Source organism: Nannobrachium achirus (genome assembly GCF_963921795.1).
Source record: "Nannobrachium achirus genome assembly, chromosome: 13".
NCBI classification, from domain to species: Eukaryota; Metazoa; Chordata; class Actinopteri; order Myctophiformes; family Myctophidae; genus Nannobrachium; species Nannobrachium achirus.
In genome coordinates, this window is record NC_137833.1 from 3,609,200 (window position 1) to 3,635,737 (window position 26,538).

Below are 26,538 nucleotides of genomic sequence, written 5' to 3' on the forward strand. Positions count from 1 at the left end.
TAGGCCTAGAATTATTGACTGCTTTAACCAGTGAAAAATAGCAGATATACAAGCTCACAGCGCGGCTGCGAGCTTGTAGATCTACTATTTTTGGAAAAGTCGTGAAAATGTGTGCAAATCTTTGAATATATGTATTTTCAAAGCGAACGATTGTAACTCAAATTTTGCTTCTGGGGGGTCCCTGGAATAAATATCATTTTGGGGGTCCTTGACATGAAAAGGTTTGAGAACCACTGACATAGTAGTCTCTCAAGAACAGACTAACTGAGCTCCATTTAAGTGAAAAGGACCTTTTCTTTGACGATGGCTAGCCAGATTGCTGACATAGAAACAGGTTTTTCAAAAAAATCTTAGAAGGTTTCAAAAGACAATCGGGTCAAAATTCTAATTTTCACGATTTGTCTAAAATAGCAGATCTACAAGCTTGCAGTGCGGCACTCGGTGCCGCGCTGCGAGCTTGTATATCTGCTATTTTTCAATAGTTAAAGCATAAAATAATGATACACAATAATGTGTACCCGTTCTAAATGGGGGCCTGCTTCATACTGCATTTTTGGCCAGTCCTTCATAATGCACAGGCTTTGATTCGGATATTGAGAAAATAGGAAGTAGATATTTCAGTGCTCTGTGCACGGGTCCCTGGCATGGAAGTGTCTTTGTTAGAAGACAATATGACACAGGCTGGCATGGTAAAGTGTTTACATTTACATAGTTTCATGTCAAGATTTGTTGTATTTTTTCATTTTGAGCATCCAGCTCTTATGAAGCATTTCATTAATATTCATTATTCAGACCAGGGCACCATTGAGGATGATTGAATCATACTGGGTAAAACCTTCAAGTGGATGGAGATGTAGAAGATGGAAGATGCACAATATCCAATTATCCACCTCAAAACTAACAAAATGATTGTGATTGATGAAATGCACTTGAAACGCATCTGCTCTTTCATGCTGCTTAACTAGTGGAAGTAGAGAGAAGTAGACATTTCTGGCTGTATTGTTTCTTTGTATCATGAAACGGTCTTTAATACAACTTTCACTTTTGATACTTGTACTTTTACTTTTGATGCTAAAATGCATCTCAACACTTGATCTCCGCCACCGTTGGCCCTATCGATGCCAAACTTTGCACACACACACACACTCCTTGGATGGCAAACCACAACCTCCGCCGCTGATGAAACATGTTTTAAAACATGTTTTCGTGAGCAGAAATGACAGATGAACGATTCTTGTCTCAATGTTTGCGAGGTGGAATTACAGACTCTCTGTAGCATTCAGAGATCATGAACTGGTTGCCTGGCTTGAGAGACTAAACACATGGTGACAGCCATGCTAACATTAGCTAAGACCACCAGTGTCCCGCGGGCAGCACTCGGCACATGGACAAACATTGAGTTGGACTGCTAGCCTTGTAGCCGGAAGGCAGAGTGCTATGTACAGTATTGCTGTTTATACGGAAATCTATTGTATTAATGCAGGGGTGTCCAAGCTTTTTTCAGGTATTTGACAACGTGAACATACCTTAGGGCCGACTACTTCTCCTGTGACCGTCATACTGTACCTTTGTTTGGACCATAAAAAGTAAATGGTAAATGGAGCATTTTTATAACGCTTTTATCCAAGGCGCTTTACATAGATTGTGCATTACATTCACCCATTCACACACCCATTCACACACCAGTGGCAGAGGAAACCATGCAAGGCACCAACCTGCTCACCGGGAGCAACTAGGGGTTCAGAGTCTTGCTCAAGGACTCTTCGACATTAACTCAGGGGGAGCCCGGATTCGAACTGGGAACCCTTCGGGAACCCTTCGTGCTCTCGTCGGTTTCTCTACCCCTGAGCTATGCCGCCCCACCTGAGCTATGCCGCCAAAAAGTCACATACTAATGCATAAATAAAAGTGCAATATCAATAGTTTAATGTTAGCTGTGTTATGTAACTAAATGCAAGCCAGTCTTCTGTGTTGTGGCAAAACAAAAACGATACAGCCATTTTTTCCACGTGTACTGTGCTCTGTAATTTTGTAAATCAGCTATTTCCACTATTAAGTATAACATTATGAAAGGACTAGATGAGATGATCAAAAACAACATTTATTATTAACCATTATTGCTTGATGTGTAAAACATAAAAACATGCTGTGCTACTACTAGGGATGGGGGATGGGTATCGTCTGCGATACTTTTAATGGTATCGATTCATGATGTCGATACTATCGAGTATCGGTTCACGTAAAAACAAACGATACCTCGTTTCGATACTTTTGAACAATAATAATAATAAAAAATAATAATAATAATAAAACTTCAACAGTATCAATAGCCTATCTGTAAAAAGTAGGTGTATATTCTATTGTAGACAAACAATATAATTAATTATACAATAGCAGCCATAACAGTAATAGTAGTCATCAACTACTCTACTAGGCCTACTTGACATGAAAATGGCTGAATAACTGGCTTAATAACGTATTTTGGTGTGTAAAATAGCCCATAGAAAAAGGCAAATAAGAATTATAATAATAATAAATAAAAGGTATCGAAAATGGTATCGAAAAGGGTATCGTATCGATTCCCAGGTATCGAAAAAGGTATCGTATCGATTCAAAGTTGAACGATACCCATCCCTAGCTACTACCGTATTCTATGTGTTTCACTGCCTGGCACTGGGTGATCACGCCAGCCAGCCTTGGAAAAATGACTAAGTGATCGTGTGCCCAAAAATGTTGCCCACCCCTGGTCTACACACATGGAGGTTGTCTTGCTTCCCAGGCTTTTACCGTCGCCGTTTTGTTTTGTTTTTGCTGCGTGAATGAAATATTGGACGTGGCCCTGCATGACATTTAAACTGTTTGCAATGCATTGCAGTGCATTACGTGCGACATCATTCAAAACCCCGTGTACGGTTTGAACCACATCAACGCCGACAGTGACACGATTCTCCTCTTTCCTCGAGAGTTGCTGTCTTTCCTTGTTAACCCATTTAGTTCTAGAATTATTGTATGCTTTAACTATTGAAAGAGAGCTGATATACAAGCTCACAGCGTGGCACCGAGTGCCGCGCTGCGAGCTTGTAGATCTGCTATTTTTGAAGTCTTTGAATATATCTTTTTTAAAAGCGAACATTTGTAACTCAAATATTTGCTTCTGCAGGGTGGTCCCTGGAACAACATATTTTGATATGGGGGGTCCGCGGCCAAATACATGTAATTTTGGGGGGTCCTTGACATGAAAAAGTTTGAGAACCACTGATTTAGAAGAAGGATTTAGAAAGACATTTATAGAATCGGGTCAAAAATATTCAAAGACTCTCACAAAATTATGTTCACGATTTATCAAAAATAGCAGATCTACAAGCTCGCAGCGCGGCACTTGGTGCCGCGCTGTGAGCTTGTATATCTGCTATTTTCTAATAGTTAAAGCACAAAATAACGGTTAACGTCGTTCAAATCTAAAGTGACAGAGATTTTTGTTCAGGCCTAAATAGCTTAAGGTGGCGTGTAACCCTGAGCTACTTCTCCACAACACTGGCAGTATCAAGCTTTTGGCTCTTAAGGCCGCGACATACGGTACTCAAAGCGTCACTGACGCGCGTCAAGAGAGAATACAAAGAGCTTTACCTTTCTCTGTTCTCTTCAACTCAGTCATTTCAGAAGGTCTGTGCCAAGCGTCGATGCTCCGAAAAATAGAACCGAGCTCGCGGAGACGCGTCAACGGGCTCTGATGCGTCCAGCCGGTGCCTCTTGTGTGGTTTCAGCCACTGTTAGTAGTGTAAACTATGTTTGACAACGCTGTGTGTCTGATGCTCGCAGGGTGCCAGGGGCTTTAGGGGTATTTCAGAACGCTGCAATGTCCGAATGCTTAACACTGCATATCGTCACTGTCCGGCAGAAACCTCGTATCTCCAAGTTTCGCATTTGTAAGTTTTTTTCTTAAAGTAAAGCCCTGCTTCATCATACAAGACTGTCGCACAAAACTAGTGAAAACGGCAGATCTACAAGCACACAACGCCTGGCGGTGCGAGGCGTTATAAGCTTGTAGATCGGCTATTTTCACTATTTTAAATTGTTTAAAAAATATGAACGAAACCGATTTTGGACATATAAGGTTATATAACAGCGATATATAAAGTAACCGATCTACAATATCACAATGCGCTTAGCTCATAGCGCGCACTATGAGCTTGCATTTTCGTAAAATCTTGAAAACCTGGGTAGATCTTTCATATATACGTATATTCTCTGGGCATATATTTTCTTGGGCAGCCAAATGCCATTTTGGGGGTTCCTTGACATGAAAAGGTTTGAGAACCACTGATGTAGAAACATACGTTTTTCAGGAAACTGTTTTTGTAGAATCGTCTTAATGGGACAAAACCCTATATAGCTTGTTGCCCAGAGTCCCTCAGGGTCTATTATAGACCTAGTATAGACCGTCTATACTAGGTTCTCTCCTTGTGTCCTTCTACACTAAATCTTTGCAATGCACTTTGAGATTGTAGATCTGCAGTTTTCACTGAATGTTTGCCCTCAGAATGGGGCCACTAGGGTCCGTGTGGTTAAGTCAGGGCAAGGCTATCTATAACCCATAGGTCTCTGCCAAGGGTTCTGGTTGTGCAGTTATAGACACTGTACGTTCCAGCAACGTACGCTAGTCATCTCATTTCATTGTACACAAGACCGCAGTCACTTCCCATGTCTTTCCTTTGACTGGAAATACATTTTCTCACGCTATGCTGTACCTTTGTTTCATGTTTGCTTACTAAAGCACTTTTGTGTTCAGTACTGCTGTCTAGATAAATCTGTTACTGACTATAACTAAAGTATAACAATACTATTGGCTGATTTATTTCAATTGAATTATATCTGCAACATGCTAGCTATCGCCTATTCAGATATTACTTTTCTTTTTCCATTAATAGCCAGAAAGTTGCTGACAATTTGCATTTTCAATGGTTTGACAACTGTGCCTGTGTTTCTTAACCCATTCTGAGCCCCAGACATTAACGGATTATACTGTCCAGAGTGCCTCCCTCAGGCCCCATTCACTCCCGTTGTCTTATTTTGAAGGCCAGAAGTCCACTGCGTAAACACTTCCGGTCTGACGTCATCGCGTCCTGCGCCGGAATCGATCATTGTTTACGTGGTGTCATGGCGGATCGGATCGATGCTTTTCAACATGTGCTTTATAAGCGAGCATCTGCCTCCATCTTCGCTTCTAAAGTGTAGTTTTGAGATAATGGACATTAAAGATGAGATCCCCCGTCCACCTCAATGTTATGGGATTACTATTTTGTGCTCGTGGAGCCGTGATGATCATAAATCAGCGACGGAGATGTGCTCGGGGCCTTCCGCCATTGTATCCGGTAATATAACCGCCGTTACAGTAATATATTACTTTTCGCGAGATATCTCGGGAAATGCACTCCAGATACTCGAGTACATATCGCGAGATATCTCGGGAATGGCACTAAATCGGTTAAGGGCACTGGCTCAGTCAGATATGCATCTTTTCCACTGTGCATGCGATCTCTTTCTTCGTTGTGTACAACTATTGGCACCGGTTAATAGTACCGGTATCATGCCCCGATAATAGCCGATCTGCAAGTGAGCTTGTGGATTTGTGGTGTCGGTGCGACACCAGCAAGCAATAAATACAATCATGCTCAAGCCCCTTTGCCTCCTTTACTTTTCACTTTATCTGAATACGCGATTCTTTCTTCTTTTTGTAATCGGCCTTTTTGATTTTCATTTAAGATAGTCTGCTTCTTGTAAGTATTGTCATCATTTATACTGTATAATAGTGGAAGATCTCTTGCTATTTCAAGTATCTGGGTCGGGGTCTGTGTCGATTAGTTCTGTTATGGTATTAATTTTGGCGATTAGTTATGTATCACTTCCCCCATTTTCTAATTAGTGAGCCCGGAGGCGATCTGGTGAATAGTCTAGACAGCACAGAGTGTGCACACAGATTCAAGAACAGCCTGTGATAGATTCCTCTGATACAGTACCTTTCCAAGAACGTCTACTACAGACGATATAATCCATTATTAGTCTTGGACCACGCTCTTAAGTGGAAAATACACATCTCCTTTTTTTCAAATTGATTGGAAAATTTTGGAACTTTTTGACAAAATATCAGTACAAATATCTGTAACCTGTGGTTCAGGACTCTCCAAACATCAGGATTGGTATTCGGGACACAACAGTCTGGCATCGGTTGCTCCCTGATGTCCCACTACTATCTATGTTGACATAACGTGTTATCAGTTGAAGTGACTGATACAGGGGAGCTGCTGCATCGCCGTTTAATTGCTGTGCTTAGGTTTAATGAACCATTGTGTTGTGTTGTCACCAGGATGATTCAGACAGTGTCGTTGTAGTTATTGGATATGTGCTGTCTCTCTGGACAGAGTTAGAGTAGCACTGGTGCTGCAGGCACGTGCACACATAGACATCAAAGGGGGCTTGAGCTCCTGCCCCTTTATCCGTCTGTAAAAAGTGCCCTCTGCAGACCATGAATGCAGTTTTTACTATGGTGAAAGAAATGCAAATGCCCCCTCTTTCCATGCCATACCTGAAGGCAGCATTCAAGAGAATGTGCCTTGTCCAAACTCTCCTGAACTTGAATGCAGCATCTTATGTTGAAAGAATTGCCCTCTCTGTGTAGAAATCCATGTCTTTAGGCCACATCTCCAGTATTGACTTGATTATGCTTAGTTCAGTGTGGTATCAAGCACTGAAAATAGCCGACCTCTCGATATTTTCACCAGAAGGTCCTTTTAGAAATGTCAGCCCCTGCCTCACTCGGCGGTGTCTCAAGGTCGTCTCAGACGGCGCGCCTCCGTCGTCAACACCGAAAACAAGCGCTCCTTTCCCTTGCATCTCCTACGGTTACAATAATAGCGTAAAGTACAGGTGTACTTGTACACGGTAGTAGAATTATGCTTCAAATTCCTTCTGGACATACAGTATAGCAGCACATACAGTATAATCACTGTCGGACAGAAACTTTGTACTATCCATGTTTCAACTTTCAATGTTTTGTTTGTAAATGAATGTCCTACATCAGGTGTCTTCAACGTTTTCAGGCCAAGGACCCCTTAGTTGAGAGAGAGATGAAGCAGGGACCCCCACAACCTGTTCATAGATTCCATATAGTTTCATTGTTTGACAGCACAATCATCAGTGTATTTTGGATTCATGTCAATTTGCGTTTTGAGATATTTAACCACTTGAACCGTCATTACCTAATAAACTGGACCTTTTACTCCCTTTGCACACAGGCGTGTTTATCCGCACGGATAAAACGGACAATTTCATTTTTTTTAAAGTTAACAATGATTCTCTACGACCTCATGCACACCGGATCCGAATTAGCCGTGCGACGAGTGGCTGCGGCTGTGTGTTTTTTTCTCGATCGAACCCAGTTCGATTTGTGCGTCTTGTCGCATGCGGTAAAAAACTCATCACTCCTTTTATGACTCCTTTTGGGATCTGCAGCGCCGATTCCGCACAGCATTGCACACCAAATCCAATGCGTTTTATTCATGCAGCAAACGAAAAAAACGCAACTGTCCTGTGTGCAAAGGGCTTTAGTCTGCTCTTACCAATCCTCTTTTCCCGAAAATAGCCGATCTACAAGCTCACAACGCCTCGCAGCACGAGGCGTTGTGAGCTTGTAGATCTGCTATTTTTGGCAACAGTTCTCAGAATATGGACACTAGGGTTTAAGTCGTTAATATAAAAAGGATTGGAAGATTTGGAGGACCCAATGTAGTAACTCCGAGGACCCCCTAAGGGTCCCGGACCCCCTGTTGAAGACCCCTGCCCTACGTTGTATAAGAGTGTCATGCAAAAGCAGCATATTTGAAATAACTTCAAAGTGAAAGAGCTTGAGTGTCCGTGGGTTTTATTAATATCGATCTTTGATATTCGTTGTACGAAGTATATACAGTAGGGCTCAAATGATTAACCCATTTAGGCCTAGAATTATTGAATGCTTTAACCAGTGAAAAATAGCAGATATACAAGCTCACAGCGCGGCACCGAGTGCCGCGCTGCAAGCTTGTAGATCTGCTATTTTTGAAAAAGTTGTGAAAATGCGTGCAAATCTTTGAATATATTTATTTTTAAAGCAAACGTTTGTAACTCAGATTTTGCTTCTGGGTGGTCCCTGGAACTAAATATTTTGAGATGCCGGTCCGTGGCCAAATAAATACAATTTTGGGGGTCCTTCACATGAAAAGGTTTGAGAACCACTGCCATAGTAGTGTCTCAAGAACAGACTAACTGAGCTCCAGTTAAGTGAAAAGGACCTTTTCTTTGACGATGGCTGGCCAGATTGCTGACATAGAAACATAGGTTTTTCAAAGAATCTTAGAAGGATTCAAAAGACACTTATAGAATCGGGTCAAAATTCAAATTTTCATGATGTTTCAAAAATAGCAGATCTACAAGCTCGCTTGTATATCTGCTATTTTTCAATAGTTAAAGCATAAAATAATGATACACAAAATGTGTACCCATTCTGAATGGGTTAAAGCACACATGCATATCTAGGTCAGCCGGTGTGGAGATAATATCTTTTGACGTACAATACACGCTGGATTTAACTGACAATTCTCTTTGTCTTCTCTGTTTTTCAGACCAGTGCACGGTGACAAGGTCGTACCTTTTCCTCCACAAGTTCTGGTTCTTCAGCACCATCTACTACTTCGGTAATTGGGTATTTATCGGGGTAAGTTCAAGGATGTACTTTGGATGTCAAAACTCCTGACAATCTGCACTATGGATCGATTTGTGTGTGTGTGTGTGTGTGTGTGTGTGTGTGTGTGTGTGTGTGTGTGTGTGTGTGTGTGTGTGTGTGTGTGTGTGTGTGTGTGTGTGTGTGTGTGTGTGTGTGTGTGTGTGTGTGTGTGTGTGTGTGTGTGTGTGTGTGTGTGGGCATTCATGAATAGTGATTTTTAGTATTCGAATCATTCAACCTCTAAGTATTCGAATAGTCGAATATTCGACAGGACTGGCCAAACTGTCAAATATTACATTACATTGACAACTCATTCTTATGACTTCCTATCTAGCCAAGCTTTATAAACTATATGTTTAAAGAGAAAACAATAACAACAACAAAATAAGCGAATATTTGACTTCAGTGAACAACGTCGAATAGTGACTTTGATATTCGAATATTTGGTGAATGCCCTAGTGTGTGCGTGTGCGGCGTGCGCGTGCGCGTGCGTGTGCGTGTGTGCGTGTGTGTGCGCGTGTGCGCATGCACGTGCGCGTGCGTGTGTGTGTGTGTGAGAGAGAGAGAGACGTGATACTGTCGTGGCTGCTCTGACAGATCTAAATGATAGCAGTAACGAGGCTTCTATCTTATAAATCTGGTCCATTGCTTATGGCCCTCCTGGATCAATACAATTAGACCATAATTCATAACGTAAGGAAAGAACAGGACAGACAGACCTCATGTAGAGACATTATAAGACACATAGACCCCCTGTAAAGAGAGAAATAGAAAAAAATATACCCTATGTATAGAAAGAAATAATTGGGAAATATACATTTTGCGGTGACAGATGTAATATTTCTGTTCAGAAGTACATGATGAAAACATATTTATCCTAACCCACATACAGCGTACGACTGATCTCATCAGAATAAGTAATTATAGGTTTTTCCTGGTTTTATGGAAATGGGCTGAAATGCACCCCAGTGCTGTTCGGGGGGAGGAAAATTCCAAGGGGAGCGGACTGGAGTTCTGCCTGAAAGAATAATCTATTGTATTTAACCCATTTAGGCCTAGAATTATTGAATGCTTTAACTATTGAAAAATAGCAGATATACAAGCTCACAGCGCGGCACCGAGTGCCGCGCTGCGAGCTTGTAGATCTGCTATTTTTGAAAAAGTCATGAACATGTGTGCAAATCTTTGAATATATGTATTTTTAAAGCGAACGTGTGTAACTCAAATCTTGCTTCTGGGGGGGTCCCTGGAACTAAATATTTTGAGATCGGGGTCCGTGGCCAAATATATATAATTTTGGGGGTCCTTCACATGAAAAGGTCTGAGAACCACTGACATAGTAGTCTCTCAAGAACAGACTAACTGAGCTCCAGTTAAGCGAAAAGGACCTTTTCTTTGACGATGGCTGGCCAGATTGCTGACATAGAAACAAAGGTTTTTCAAAAAACCTTAGGATTCAAAAGACACTTAAAGAATCCGGTCGAGATTTTAAAAAAAATAGCAGATCTACAAGCTCGCAGCGCGGCACTCGGTGCCGCGCTGTGAGCTTGTATATCTGCTATTTTTCAAGTTAAAGCATAAAATAATGATACGCAATAATGCGTACCCAGTCTAAATAGGTTAAGGTGCGGTCTGCAAATTCAGAGAAATTAGCACAAGCTAGATAATGAATGTGAAATGAGCTATTGCTGCTACATTCATCAGTAGTGTCTGGATAGTGGACACAGGCATGCTACTGTTGCCACGCTTAGCTCTGTTTGTGATGGCTGCGGGATACAGTGGAGGAAGAAGTACTGTGATTAGTTTTGCAATTAGCAATTCCACAATGTAGACATACTGCTCTGTTAAGAAGTAAGAGTCCTGTATTCATCATTTTACTGCCGTAAGCATTGGCATCTCAATGTACTTAAAGCTTAAAGGAGTAGTTCAACCCCAAAATGAAAAAGAAAAAAAATAACTATTGATTACTTTAGCCATGGAGACTTGAGTTCAATAACATTTTTGTTTTTTTGTCACATTCCTAAGAAAATAATAATAATATAAAAGAAAAAGCCAAATGCATTTGGGTCCCCATCCGGAATCAATGGGGTGAATTTACTATAATCAAAATGTTGTCTGTTGAATGCGACAAATACAACAAAATATTATTGAACTGATAGTCTCCATGGCATAAGTAATCAATAAAAAGAAATTTCATTTTGGGGGTGGACTACTCCTTTAAGCAGAATGACCATTTGTGAAAGCGTTTTCAAACTGTGTAAAATAAAATAAAAATAGCAGACCAACAAGCTCCCAACGCATCACCCTGCAACATGTTGTGACCTTGAAGATCGTCTGTTTTCGATTAGCCAAAGTATAAACTATAGGGCTTAATTGGTTAATGTACGTTTTATAATAAATATAAATCTGCAAAGTACTGCAACTTTCCCACCACCGACTGGAGCATGTTGAGAGGTGTACTCACTGTGTAGAAGTACAGGCGAATATAGCTTCTGTAGATATTGAAGAAAAAAATAAGGGCTTGTAACTTGTCCAGAAGAATTAGCCCATTTAGGCCTAGAATTATTGAATGCTTTAACCAGTGAAAAATAGCAGATATACAAGCTCACAGCGCGGCACCGAGTGCCGCGCTACGAGCTTGTAGATCTGCTATTTTTGAAAAAGTCGTGAAAATGTGTGCAAATCTTTGAATATATGTATTTTCAAAGCGAACGTTTGTAACTCAAATTTTGCTTCTGGGTGGTCCCTGGAACTAGATATTTTGAAATGGGGGTCCGTGGCCAAATAAATATCATTTTTAACCCTTCACATGAAAGAAGTTTGAGATCCACTGACATAGTAGTCTCTCAAGAACAGACTAACTGAGCTCCAGTTAAGTGAAAAGGACCTTTTCTTTGACGATGGCTGGCCAGATTGCTGACATATAGAAACATAGGTTTTTTCCAAAAATCTTAGAAGGATTCAAAAGACACTTATAGAATCGGGTCAAAATTAAAATGTTCACGTTTTTTCAAAAATAGCAGATCTACAAGCTCGCAGCGCGGCACTCGGTGCCGCGCTGTGAGCTTGTATATCTGCTATTTTTTTTATATTTAAAGCATAAAATATTGCGTCATAATGTGTTCAGGCCTAAATGGGTTAAAGCAGAGCAGATGTTTACAGTCCCTCCGCTCTGTACTGTTATGTTCACACTGTTTTATTTATCAGTCCATCAGAGTCCTCGCACAACTCTCTCTTTGTTCCTCTGCCTGTATTTGACATTTATTTATTATTTTTATTTTATTTTATTTTGCAGCTTTTTCTTCAATACGCCGCTGTTGGCAGCGGTTGAATAGGATCTTTCTGTCCGCCATTGTATGAAAGCATAACAGCATCTCAACCTACTGTTGCCCGTCAATCGTGTGTGTGCGTGTGTGCGTGTGTGTGCGTGTGTGTGTGTGTGTGTGTGTGTGTGTGTGTGTGTGTGTGTGTGTGTGTGTGTGTGTGTGTGTGTGTGTGTGTGTGTGTGTGTGTGTGTGTGTGTGCGCGTGCGTGCAGAATTGACAAGAAGAAACTCCTTAGATTGCTTGTGAGCAGTCTTGGAAGAAATACATAGATTTGTGTTTTTTCTTGAGTAGCAAGACTACAGTATAAAAATACTTTACTTTACTGTGCAAGCTCTGCTCTCTCTCTCTCACACACACACACACACACACACACACACACACACACACACACACACACACACACACACTCGCGCACACACAGCATAGGTCACTGGCATGTGGGTTTAATTGATTGGTCAGAAATGTAAGCAGTACATGATACAGTAGGACATTAAAGCTAAAGGGATAACACAAAAAAAGTCTTGGTATTCACCAACAGCATGGGAAAGTATGGAATTTGTTAACCAAAAAAATGCATCAAAATATACGTACAGTGTTAATCTATATGAGCAGATCAAAAATAGCAGATCTACCAGCTCTCAACGTGTCAAATCGATGCGTGTTGTAAGCTTGTAGATCAGCTATCTTCGAATAGCCAAATGTAAAATGGGGCTTAAGTGTTTAATGTAAGTTTTGTAACTAGAAAGATGTGGTTGCCGTGACGCCAATTTCGCAAATTAATTTCGTCTTACCATGTGAATTTTCCCCATTCAAATCAATGGGAAAAATGTATAGACTAATACAATAATGCCCATATATGGAGATCCCTGATGTCATCAATATTAAGCCCATATCTTGGAAAGCCCAAATATGGACATACTGTGTCAGTCTCATGTGGCCTATGATGTCAGACATCTATGATTTCCGCCATCGCCATATTTGGGAAAAGTGTATTTTTTAATTAAAGTTAATGGAGAAAATTATTTCACGTATACGTTCATATAAATTAAACTATATAACATATCTATTTGCAAAATAGCACGCATGCTTGTCCCGAAGAAGAACATCACCAAGAATGTGGGAGGAGTAGCGCGGCAAAAGAAAGTTTACTTAGGAGACGATGGAAGATGGAATTAAGTACTATAGTCTGGTTGCTCTACAGAGGCAAACCACACTAAATACAAATCAAAATCTGTGAAATAACTAGTAACTAAAAGCTGTCAAATAATTTTAGGGGAGTAAAAAAACTACCATATTTCCGTCAGAGATAAAAAAAAGAAAGAAAATTACGTTAACTCAAGTTAACGTAAATACACATTTTACAGAGGTTGTCCTTTGTGTTGTATTCCAGGTGTTCCTCATCGGTCTGGGCGTGTCCTGCTGCCGAGGGAAGAAGTCTGTGATCGAAGGGGAGGTGGAGGCTGACGACTCTGACGTCAGCGATGATGAATACGTCCACTGAAACGCACCGTGTAGCAGCAGCACGTTACAGTAGTCCACACTGCTTACTTAACGCTATATTTAGGGGAAGGAAATTAGGAAGCACCATTTCTCAAAACAATGAATATTATTAGTCATCTGTGCCATCTCTGTTAACCAGGGACGTGCTGGGCCTCTGATTCAGCCCGGGAAAAAGAGTTGGGAGAGGCCCTCATTGTGCGCTATAGAGAGAGATCTCTCTCTATAGCGCTGCTGCTACTCAAAGATTTGCCATTTCAGATCATGACAAGTGACAAGCCAGTGGGCCAATTACAGGAGTTATATTTCGTCATTCTCGGGTGGAAACCTTGTCCAAAACCATTTTAAAAATGATTTAAACTAGTGAAAACAGCCGATCTACAAGCACACAACACCTCGCACCGCGAGGCGTTGTGTGCTTGTAGATCTGCTGTTTTCACTACTTTTGTGCGCCAGCCTTGTATGATGAAGCAGGGCTTTGCTTTCATTCCCGGCCATGGACCGGCCGGGAATGAACCGGCCGTTCGGGAGTTGTCCCGCTTTTCCCAATGGCCAGCACGTCCCTGTTGTTAACAGCCATGTCTCAGCTTTTTTGTTTTGAGATTAGATGGGTGGGTCTTTCCCTGGGAAGACTTGGTGATGAATGGGTTTAGTTTTGGGGGAGGGGGGGGAGAGGAGTTGACTCCATAATGGGAACTCCAGCCGTGAGAGTTGAAAGGAATTGACTCATCATCGTCGGGGGCAAACCTTGTATTGTCTAAAATGGTTACTTTTTAGGGAACGAGGAAAAAATTACTTGTGTTCCAATTAGGGATGGGACGATATGAAAATGTCATATCACGATTATTGTGACAAAAGAAATTGCGATTTACGATATTATCACGATAATCAAAAAGACAAGTACATATTATATTATAAGTACCGTTTACCAATTATAGGGGGGTTTAAGTGGTACCGGATATGCAGCTCTGCTAATAAAAGGTGAATTGATCCCAGTGCATGACGGAGGACGATATCACGATAAATTAAATCTACACGATACGATTATCGTGAGTGTTTTTTTTTATCGATAATAATGGCTTATCGTCCCACCCCTAGTTCCAATAGAGCAGTGGTTCCCAAAACGGTGGGTTTTTCTTTTCCTACATTTAAAACATATATTATGTATTTCAAAAGATTTTCCCATCCCCCCCCCCCCCCCCCCCCCCCCCCAAATCTTTTTAAAAATATTTATTTTAAATCAAACAAACGCATCTAAAAAATGCCATAAATTAAAAAAAAAAAATAAGCAGAAGAAGGAAGTTGTGAGCTTGTACTGTAGATCGTTTATTTTCACTATGTTGGGTTCCGGGCAAACGTCTAATTTCTCTTTTGGGTCTTGAGCTAAAACGTTTGGGAACCACCGATATTGATCCATTGTAGTTATTATTTTGTCACATGCTGTTGTTAATACTTTTCATTGGTTAGATGTTCATAAGAACCCCCTAAGATGGAGACTTAAAGTTGTAGTTCACCCCCAAAATGACCTTTTTTTCTATCATCCCATGGAGACTTGAGTTCAATAATATTTTTAATTTTTGTCGCATTCCTAAGACAATAATTTGATTGTAATACATTTACCCCCATTGATTCCGGATGGAGACCCAAATGCATTTGGGTCTGGAATCAATGGGCCTACAAAGAGCCTCCTCAAATTATTGTCTTCAGAATGCGACAAGAACAAAATAAATATTATTGAACTCAAGTCTCCATGGTTTGAGTAATCGAAAAAAAAGAAATCATTTGGGGGGTGAACTACTCCTTTAACCACTTCCACCCATATGTTTGGCACGTCCGCATTTTCATTTATTTATATATATATTTTATAAATGGCGTGACACCAACATACGAGGAAGTATAAAACGGGCCATTTGTTTATGAAAGAACATAAAAAGATGAAAAATGCAGATGCAAGGATTCTGCCTGATATGACAGCGATGACATGTTGGTGTACAGTACACTGTACAGTATATCTGTGGATACAGCTATGAGGTGTTCCCCTCCCCGCTTGGATCCTCAAACTGGTATTTAATAACTGTTGTTTGATTTGTATTGATTGTATTTCGTGGGGTAAGACGTGGATTGTCCCGAGTTTGCTCTTTTCAGATTAGCCTCTCTTTAACGGAATAAAATAAATTAGTGGGCATTTTTGTATCTAAACCTGCATTACTTGCATAATATACAAAAGAGTGCAATAACGGGACAATTAGTTACAATTTTGGCAGGTTAGGGTGTCAACGTTAATAATGAGGCAAATTATGTTTAATTTTAGTTCATTCACTAACATTAACGGTTAGTGTTGACAATCATTTCAAAAGAGTAAAGCCAACAACGGATGTAATTAAACCGAACGTTGTGTCAGAAAAAAAAAATGAGAAAATGTCACTTGAAAATCTGCATATGGGGAATCTTCTGGAACTAAGGATGGGCCAGTTTGTTGTTGAATGTCTGCAAGACAGCCCCTATAAAAGGGTTTTAATGGCTGCTTGTACTCATCAAACCCAACATCTGATGTCTTTGATAGACATTTGAGAAAAGTCTTAAGCACTAGAGACTTATGAATGAAGACAAAACAAAGAAGAAAAAAATACTTGCCTGTATCCCCCTGCTTTTTTTTATTTTTGAGATAATTCACTCTGAAATAAAATGTACATGTATCCCCATTGCAGTAGAATTTACAAACGTTACAGTATAATATTTTGGTTACGCTTGTTTTTGCATTGTTTGGTCTCAGACCATTTTTAAGTTGGTATTATTGTACTTATTGCATTATGTGCACAATGTTTCAAATATAAATAGGACCAATTCTAGTTGTCATGTTTTTAGGGTCTTAACTAATCCTCCCTGGTTTGTAACCAAATGGGTTCTAAAGCTTTTGGCTCTTTGTATTCGAAGAGCGTGAAAGAGGTGAAGAGATGTATTTCGCTTTGGAATGAAGATTTTCTTTTTGGTCATTTCTTTGGGTACTACAGTAAAAAAGAAAAAAAAAACATGACTTTGTTTCACACATTTCTTTGAAGTTGACAATGTAATCTAACTGTCTTGCTAAATTAAAGGAACAATATTAACGAAACACATGTAAAGCAGAAACACGTTAGACATATTCTGGTAAAATATGCATTACTTTATGACACTGGATGTTTGTTTTTAATGAAACGTTTTGAACAGAACTGTTCTGATGAATGCAGGCTATGACACACTGTACCACCTTGAGCCAAGTAAGCACCACATCAACCGTCATCCAATACCTAGCATTATTGTGTATTATTATTTTATGCTTTAACTATTAAAAAAAATAGCAGATATACAAGCTCACAGCGCGGCACCGAGTGCCGCACTGTGAGCTTGTAGATCTACTATTTTGTTTAAATCGTGAACATTTGAATTTTGACCCAATTCTATGTGTCTTCTATATCCTTCTAAGGTTTTTTGAAAAACACATGTTTCTACGTCAGTGGTTCTCAAGCTCTTTCATGTCAAGGACCCCTAGAATGATATGTATTTGGCCGCCAACCCCCGTCTCAAAATATTTTTTTATCAGGGACCCCCCCCCCCCCCCCAGAAGCAAATATTTGAGTTACAGATGTTCAATTTAAAAATGGGATATTCAAAGATTTGCAAAAATGTTCATGATTTAAAAAAAAAAATAGCAGATATACACCATACACCATATTCACCATATTCCTGGCCATTCTATGGAGGCTGCCATTTTCCTTTTACAGAGGGCGCTGGAGCATTTTTCTTTGTGTGCTGCTTCATAAACATCTTTTCACTTCCTCCTAAGTAAGGAAGTGACATGGAATTGTCTGTTGCCAGATTTTGCCAAAGAAATAAGCCCAACAGAAGCAACTACAGTAGGCTATACTACTTTACATTCACATTTGAAAATAGCAGATCAGCAAGCTCACAATGTGTCACATTGCGACACATTGTGAGCTTGTATATTTGCTATTTAAAAAATATTGAGGGAAAACATTTTTTTGAATATTTTTAAAAATTCTTAACAACAAATCTGTGTGGAGGTCCCTGGCACCACATATGTTCAGATGGGGGTCTGCGACTATGGATAAAATATGTGATCTGGGGTCCTTGATATGAAAAGATTTGGGCACCACTGGTTTAAAAAATATTAGAAAGTAACACAAATTGCTTATTATAAGCAGACATGGCAACCCAGGTACATTCAGAGCCTAGAACGCCAACTACTGACAATAATGCAAGGACAACAGGAAACCAAATGATGTTTTTCAGGCCAGCTTTTTCAGCCTCTGCCTCTTTCAGGATATGAACAGGAAGCCGGGGGCGGGGCCAGGAATAACGTGAATATATCTGCTATTTTTCAATAGTTAAAGCATTAAATAATTCTAGGCCTAAATGGTTTCGGGCAAAACCCACAATGTACGCACAATTAGACCTACCCAGTGGTATCTTCAGGTTACGGAGAACATCGTGTGATAGTGATTGTCATGGATATTTATTTTGCAGCTGTTTGGTGTTGAATGAAAACTGCAGCTTCGGTGCATGACATGTAGATTCTTCCTTGGTTCAAGGCCATGGAGTTGTAGTCTCAGGCCTTGGTTGGGTTTATCCTGAGGTCGATGGCTTGACTTGTATTGATTTGCAAAAAGTACAGAGCCAGAGATGACTGAAGAAGATTTGACTAATTGTGGTCTTTATAACCTAAATAAACTTGGATTTGGTTACCCATCGAATATCCTGTTTTTGTTTCCATTACCTCACAATGCGAATATAGAAAAATGCTTCAGTCCTGCCTTTTCCCCTCAGCCTTTTGCATTCTCCAGCTCTCTACAGCAGTGTTCATTTTGACAGCAACATTTAGCCTTTAGACTAAACTAAATCAAAGTTAGGTAACGAGCCACACACACACACACACACACACACACACACACACACACACCTGACGGTTGCCCCTCACCCTTATGTCTTGTTACTTGTATTATTATCAATTGAAGAGCAATGGCTTCTATTTCAACATGTTTGTTGCCTTTCCAGGAAAAGAAAGGCTGGAATCCCCATCAATGATGTCATTGGCAGGAAAAGTGAGTTGACAAGAATTGTGTCGTCTATAACAGGCATTACTTGTGATGACCAATTATATGGTTTAGAATGGGTGAAGTGCTCCTTTAAGATGTTCTCTAAGTGATTAAATGAAAACAAACAGACATTCTAACTGTCTCCTGTCACTCAGAAGTTCACTGAGGAGTACAATAAGTCAGCACTAACATAACACTAAATGACAATAAGTCATCCTCTAATTGGATGTTGTTTTGTATGATTCAATGAAGCAAAACCTTTTGTCACTATGCACTCTTTAATTTGACACTAATTGCCATTGTGTGAACGCCTTTGCTAGCCAGTTGCAGTGCCCTTTTGTCTTTGTCCAGCATTTAATGTTCAATTAACCCCAAATAGTTTAACGGATGTGTCTAGTAATTAGTCCTTGCTGAGTATCCCTGTTACGTGCAGGGGTGGACTGGGCATCTGGCATACGGGCGACCGACTATACAAGTGGGCCTGTGTTTTTTTTGTTTTTTTTTAACAATATATATTTTTTTGCTACCATTTTAGGATAGTTACAGTCATTTTTTGGCTGGGCGGGCACTAAGTGGAGAGGGCCAATCCTTCAGTAGCACCGCCCACAGAGCAGAGAGACATCACATGATTGGCCCACTGACTTGTCTATCATCTGAATCAGGGATGTTTTTATCTCTAGGCGACCTAGGTGGCCGCCTAGAGCGCCATCCTAGAGGGGGCGCCGAAATGGGCCCAAACCAGCCCCCAAACCGGCGCAAAACCGACTAAATTCACGCCAAAACCCACAAAAATCGAGTTAGTGGAGAGAGGCGCATTCGAGAGAGCTTGCATAGAGCGCTGGTTAGAAACGCGCTACGCCCCTGGTCTGAATACTGGCCTAGTAGCCCAATCACAGGCTACGGTGGCCCAGGAGTCCTACCCAAACATTTAACAGCTGATACGAGCCCACAACGCATCGCTGCCTCCACACGTTGTGGGCTTGTAGATCTTCTACGTTCGGGTTGTGCAGGTTGTGGTGGGGCCGGTCTGGGCCAAGGTGCCAGGGCCCAATTTGTGTCCCAGTCCGGCCCTGTGCACATGTTCATGCAGTGCGTGTACCACTGGATCTGGGAACTGTTCCCAGACAAATTAATGTACAAAACCAGTCAGTTTACGCCACCTTTTCAACCGATACCCAACTAAAATAGCCAATCTACAATATCGTGCCACTTGTGTCTATAATAACATGCCCAAAAATAGCGGTTTAAACTGAAAGTGGTTAAGAATTAATGAATTTGAGGCTGACGCAGATCATTTGAATACCGTGTGAAATCAAATCGCTGTTGCTGCATGCCTTAAGTACCCTAAAGTGTTAATGGTTACTGGAATGATACCGCCAGCAATCTATTATACAGTACCTAATCCCCGTTGCCACCCAGCTTTCCTGACCACTTTAAGTACCTCATTTCCCCCTGGCTTGTAATTCAGCAGTGTGAATAGCGTGTACCGAGTGGCATTTCATTCAGTCGTGTTCCCATGATAAGTGGCTTTTCCATTGTATCACGTTTTTAATGAACACAGAGAAGTGAGGGTCACCAGTGCGTCTAGTGTGCACTGCAGTACCCATGGTGGCTGACTGAGTCACTCGCTCAAACATTTGAGCTCTCATCAACGGGGGGCGGCATCGGTCGAAAAAGTACTCAGTAGTTTGACGGGACCGTTCTCGAGGCTACTTGGCAGATGTTTTGACAGTGTGAAGCCTGCGGTTTTCCTCAGAAACGGATCAACGCAACCAGCCTCGAAACCACCTCAAGAGGTAGTCTCGAGGCTGCTTGATGCGACCTTGTGAACGGTGAGCTGCAGTGTGAAGCAACCGTCCACAAAACCGGTATTGATGTTGAACGTGACCTCATATAAAGTCGAAGAGTCAGGCGTCGACACAAATAAACACTGTAACTGTTGTCGACATGGCCATAAGATCAGCGACGCGTTAGATTGCTTGCTTGCTGGAGATTTGGGCAGACGCTGACATCCAAACGCAATTAGACAATACCCACAAAAATGCAGACATATATTCGGTAATCAGTGAGTATATGCGTGTGCGTGGATTTAACAGAACAATAGAACAATGCCGTGCTAAAGTCAAGTGGCTCAAACTACACTATCATAAAGTTAAGGATGCCCTGCTAAAAACTGGCAGCTCCACAGATGAAAAAGATATATTTATTTATTTAACCCTGACATCCTAGACCTAGAATCACAACCCATCACCCGTCCAATAAATCCGAGTCCGTCAACACCGCCAACTTCTTCATCATCATCATCATCATCATCATCAGCAGCAGTAGCATCTCCGACTCCACTCTCCAGCCAAAGACAGCACGGGCACGTCCCGTTTTGGTGTCGTAGCGTTAATACTAGTGTACCAACGCTTTTTCGCCTCGTTTCTTTTTCTTTGAGGAAGCCACTGATTTGCACTCACTAGCAAACTTGTTCTAATATAATGTGCAGTGCATGCAGCGTGCCTGCTTGACGTGCTTGTTACCCTTAATGTGAATATTAAGCCACACTGTGGCTTGTGAAAGCGTTTCAATTGTAGGCTACGTTGATTATTAAATAATAAAAATAATAACGTGCGCTGCGCTGGAAGTCTGACACAGTGACTCGCTCATCATTCTGCAAGTTTCTGCGCCTGGAAAATAGCAGATCTACAAGCTCACAACGCGTCGCGGATGCGAGGCATTGTGAGCTTGTAGATCAGCGAACGTCACTCGACACCTACTATACAGGTCTATTGATATGCAAATAGGCTTGTTTCTTTGTTAAACAGTTGTCGAGGTGTGAACTTCGGGGGGTGCGAGACCCCGGCTCAGAAAAGGTTTGGTCGTCGGGGACCACTGCAACACTGTTCCACACTGCGCTGTCGCACGTCATTGGATTGCCTGAATTTCTTGGCGACCAGAATCAGCAATGTCGCATAGTTGATGACGTCTGTATTCACCGGCGAGGCACTATGTGCATACCGCCACCTATAAGATCGGGATGTATAGTGCTAGTGGTCTCCAGGGAAGCCAGAATCTCTGCCAATGTGAAGGTGGCCAGCGTGAACCAGCAACCGTTTTCAGAAACAGTTCTAATCAAACGGATTGCAGTGTGAATCCGCCCTTAAAGACAGGGTGAAATCAAAAACATGTTTTTCACACTTTTAGAGCATATCTGTAGTGAAAATAATCAATTTTTGTGTATATTTATATCAAAGGTCCCTAAATAGGCCATTCTTAATTACGTCCTGTGAACAGAAATTCAAAAAGTGATGACATCGACAGGTCCGCTTGCATATAAATCAACCTTTGATTACATTCACCTGTTTGTTTCCCATTGCTGGCTCCCATTACTCCCATTACTCAGATTTTAAATCCCATCGCCTGAAGGGCTGGTCCCCTCGGATTGGTTCAGAAACACACAGGCTTCCTTTTCAAACTGAAACTTCAAAATGAAATACCCAAAATAGTCATTTCATTGGGTCTTTAAGTAAAAGTTTCAAAACTATCAATATCTATACAGTATTCAAAATGAGTAAAATCACAAAAATATTGGAATCCAAATACTACCAAAAGTACTCACTCTGAAGAATGTCCCATTTCACAAGGTTTTATTTTTAAATGTGTGAATATCCTTTGAAAATAGCTACTATTGTTTAGGGCTGAAGTGGTTAATGTATGTCGTGAAGTATTGGAAATCAGAAATACTCCAGTATTAGTTAAAAAGGGTTCTAGTGCTGGCCTACTGGTCCTGGCGCATGACACTTAGGCATTGCCACATAGGCATAGATGCCTGGCGGTGTTGCCGGTTCGATTGCAGATCTGGACGACCTTTGCCGCATGTCACTCCCCATCTCTCCCCCCATTTCCTGTCAGTCTATTACTGTCCTATCAATAAAGGCATAAAAGCCCCAAAACAAATCTAAAAAAAGTTAAGTACAGTACTTGAGTAAATGTATGTAGTTACTTTACACCGCTGAGGGGTGGCAGTAGCCTAGTAAACTGACTCCTCCTGCCTTCAGTTTACAGTTTACAGTTTAGGCATTTAGCAGACGATTTTAATCCAAAGCGATTTACAATAAGCAGATAAAAACATCACAATAATAAACAGATGATATGTCAGAACATCAACAACAATATAACAAATGCAAATGGATATCTATCTAGAAAAAACACAATATAATCAGTAAAGAAAAAAAGTTCTAAAAACCTAAAAAACAAATGCTAACTAGCTTCATGTAATGGTCACTGGGTGTTTCAGTAGTGCTAAGGGTTTAGGTGGAGTCTGAAAAGGTGAGTCTTCAGTCCACGGCGAAAGCTAGCGAGTGAGTCCGTTGTTCTAAGTGCGACAGGGAGTTTATTCCACAACTTGGGGGCCAGGAGGGCAAACTGTCTTCTGATTCGAATTCAAGGAGAGGAGAGTCTGGTTTACGAAGCTAGGGCGGCAGTGGCTTGGGAGGCAGAGCGGCCACTCGGGAATCGTAAGGTTCCTGGTACGATCCCCAGCTCCCCCTGGGTTAGTGTCAAAGTGTCCTTGAGCAAGAAGACACTGAACCCCTAACTGCTCCTGATGAGCAGGTCGGTGCCTTCATTGGTGCGTGGTTTCTTCTGCTGTCGGTGTGTGAATGTAACACACATTGTAAAGCACTTTAGATTAAGGTGCCACAGTACTACTGTGTACTGTAAAATGCACCATTTATTTATCATTGCCGTTCTAGTTGGACTGATGAATAGAACAAACTGTAATGAGGAAATTATGGTAATAATAATCACAGAAGAAGAATTAAAGTCATATTCACAATTTGTATAGAATATGCATTGACCTCAAGTTTATCAATGGTGTACATTATAAGAAAAGTTACTTATTGTTATTGTAGTAAGGGAAACATAAGAAAATCTGCAAAGTAAATCGTTACCAATAAATGTCTTCACCAATGTGTTTCTAAAGGTGTGTAATAATAATATGTACTAAAAGGTTGAAATTCAACTCCAGGGGGAAACCTCATAAAAAACTGATTTGTGTTTGTGTCCCATTAACTTTACTATACAGGAAAAAAGTATATATATCTGCTTTATGTAGCATGTGAGGGGTCAAACTAGGGGTTTTTCATGATGCTGAATCCATTGCAAGCATTTGTTTTGCACGAAAAACATTCCGTGGGCTACAAATGGCCCCCACAAAACGGTGAAAATTGATGATTCATCACTAAACCATCGTTTTGTGGGTCCGTTTTTAGCCCATGGAATGTTTTTCGTGCAAAACAAATGCTTGCAATGGATTCAGCATCTTGAAAAAACCCTAGTTTGACCCCTCACATGCTACTTAAAGCAGATGTTTTATTTATTTTTCCTGTATAGTAAAGTTAAGGGGACACAAACACAAATCAGTTTTTTTATGAGGTTTCCCTCTGGAGTTGAATTTCAACCTTTTAGTACATATTATTACACACTAGAGGTCTTCACGGGTCCAATTTGAACTACCCGAACCCAAAAGGACCCGGGGGAAACGGACCCGGACCCATATGGCCCCGTCTATCATTTGGAATTTGAGAACCGTTACCCGATCAGCCCCGAGACGTGATGGATCCGATCCGAACGGCCCCGCCTGTTATTAGAAAAATTGGATCCGATACCCGAGCAGAACGAGAGATCCGAGACCCGAACCTGTCGCCCCGAAATGAAAGAATGCCAACGTTATTATATTAAGAGTTGTATCAGACATATTTCTTACCTAACGTCGCCACGGTGCTGCTGTTGCTGTCAGCGGCGCTGTGCCTCTCGCCAAAAGATGATCTTTTCCCAGACCAGTAAGTCAATGCGGACAGTTTGTAAATACAAATAAATCCATGTTTTTATTCCTTCTTATTTGGCTAGCCAATGCTAATGCTATCGTTTTCTGTCGCATGTGTTGTTCATTATATCTTTCTGCTTTGAGTGTCCATTTTGCTCTGCAGAGCATGACAACACGCAATGACAACTCCATTGTAAACCGTTAACCAAAACGTTACGTTAATATCTTTGATAATAATAACAATCCAACTGATACAGTGAGTGTTGTTGTGACTGAGTGAGTTCTACTTCTCAGTTCTCACAACCAATGCAACAGATTACATGCTGCATCTTTAGTGCCATCGTGTGGCGTTATCTATTTGGTGCAGTTGTTGCGTTCACTTTCACTTCAATCTCGTTCTGTCTCGGCTCCACTCGGGTAACAGGAGATACCCGGGGAACCGGGGCAGACGGCCCCGGCCCCGGCCCGCCCCGCGGTAAAAGCTAGAAAACGGCCCCGTTACCCGGCTCGGTTCGGTTCGGATCGCGGGTAATTTCGGATCTCGGGCAGGTCCGAAGACCTCTATTACACACCTTTAGAAACACATTGGTGAAGAAATTTCTTGGTAACGATTTACTTTGCAGATTGGTCAAATATCTTATGAAATCCCCTTACTATATAAGCTGTAACGAATTACTATCTCGAGTTGAGTTATTAATACTGAATGTCAGTAGGGACAAAACGTGTATTTACTGTATGTATGTTTATTGTCCCCGGTGAAATGAATTACCATGACCATTTCAGTCCTTTACAACGACCACACAATGGCAACAGTGAAGAATGTAGGGCTGCAATTGAAAGAAAATGTCCTTTGCCTTTCAAGGTTACTGAGGGTTCATGAAATGTTTCCTTCTATGCAGACAGAGCTTCAATGACAGCTATATAATGGTAAAGGAATGGTAAATGGTGCATGTGTATAGAGAGCCTTCATCCAAGGCTCTTTACAGAGACACTGAGTCTTTGGTATGATGACCCGGCTGGGGAATCGAACCCAACCTCCCAGTCTCAGGGTGGACATTTCAGGAAATGGAGAAAAATGTTAATACTTTCAAATGTTCTTATTCCCTGCCAGGCCCGATAGTCCCGAGATTATTCCAATGTCTTTCCCCGCCAGGCCCGATAGTCCCGAGAATAAAAAAAAAAAAAAAAAGATTTATTTTTCAAAAAAAAAAAAATTTCAAAAAAAAATGTTGACCCCAAAAAATGGAGTAGGCATGATAGCAATCGCGAAATTGCATGTTTAACCCCCATAGCAACCCCATCTTTCAAGCATGGCAGCCATTTTGGCAGCCATCTTTGTTAAACATAGTGGCTGTTATCTCATGAATGCCTGAACGGATTTCCATTCGGATTTTTTTGTTTGAAAGCTGTGAGCAATGTGGACACACGTGGTGCATTATCTAGGCATGGGTGTGCATGATCCGTGCACACCCAATTACATGGAAGTCTATGGAGACGAATGGCAGGTGGGAGTACGGAGGTATGTTAAAATGGCGGTCAATGTGTTAATAATAATAATAATAATAATAATAATACATTTTATTTATAAGGCGCCTTCCAGGGCACTCAAGGTCGCCGAACAACAGTTTAAAAAAACAACAGTTAATACAGGAAACAATTAAAAACAACAGTTAATACAAGAAACAACTTAAAAAATAACATAAAAAACAACAGTTAATACAGGAAGTCACAGTTTAAAAACAAGCAAAATAGTTTGCAGCAGAGCAACATCAGTCATATGCCTGTCGAAACAGGTGGGTTTTGAGATGGGTTTGAAATGTGGTGATTGAATTGCAGTTTCTGATGGCAGGGGGGAGGGAGTTCCAGAGGTGTGGGGCAGAGCGACTGAAGGCTCGTAACCCCATGGTGGAGACACTGGCTGAAGGTTTGTCAGGGGGGGTCAGTTCGATGGAGGAGGCGGACCTTAGAGACCAGGAGGGGATGTGGATATTGATGAGGTCAGACAGATATGGAGGGGCGAGGTTATGGATGGATTTGAAGGTATGGAGGAGGATT

General features: G+C 41.1%; 1 protein-coding gene across 2 annotated transcripts in view; it reads left to right on the top strand.

Moving 5' to 3' along the window:
• The window catches only part of lmbrd1 (LMBR1 domain containing 1), a 438,470-nt gene that overhangs the window by 168,332 nt on the left and 243,600 nt on the right, over nucleotides 1-26,538 (top strand). Inside the window, exons 15-16 of one of the 2 annotated variants that reach the window (XR_013962669.1) lie at nucleotides 8,655-8,746; nucleotides 13,472-13,757. Coding sequence is in view for 1 of the 2 variants with exons in the window: in XM_080741062.1 (XP_080597188.1) it covers nucleotides 8,655-8,746; nucleotides 13,472-13,582 (203 nt within the window). In the remaining variant the exon portion in view is untranslated. Of the gene's footprint in view, nucleotides 1-8,654; nucleotides 8,747-13,471; nucleotides 13,950-26,538 lie in introns of those variants that run through there. The other variant, XM_080741062.1, reaches the window with a different exon arrangement.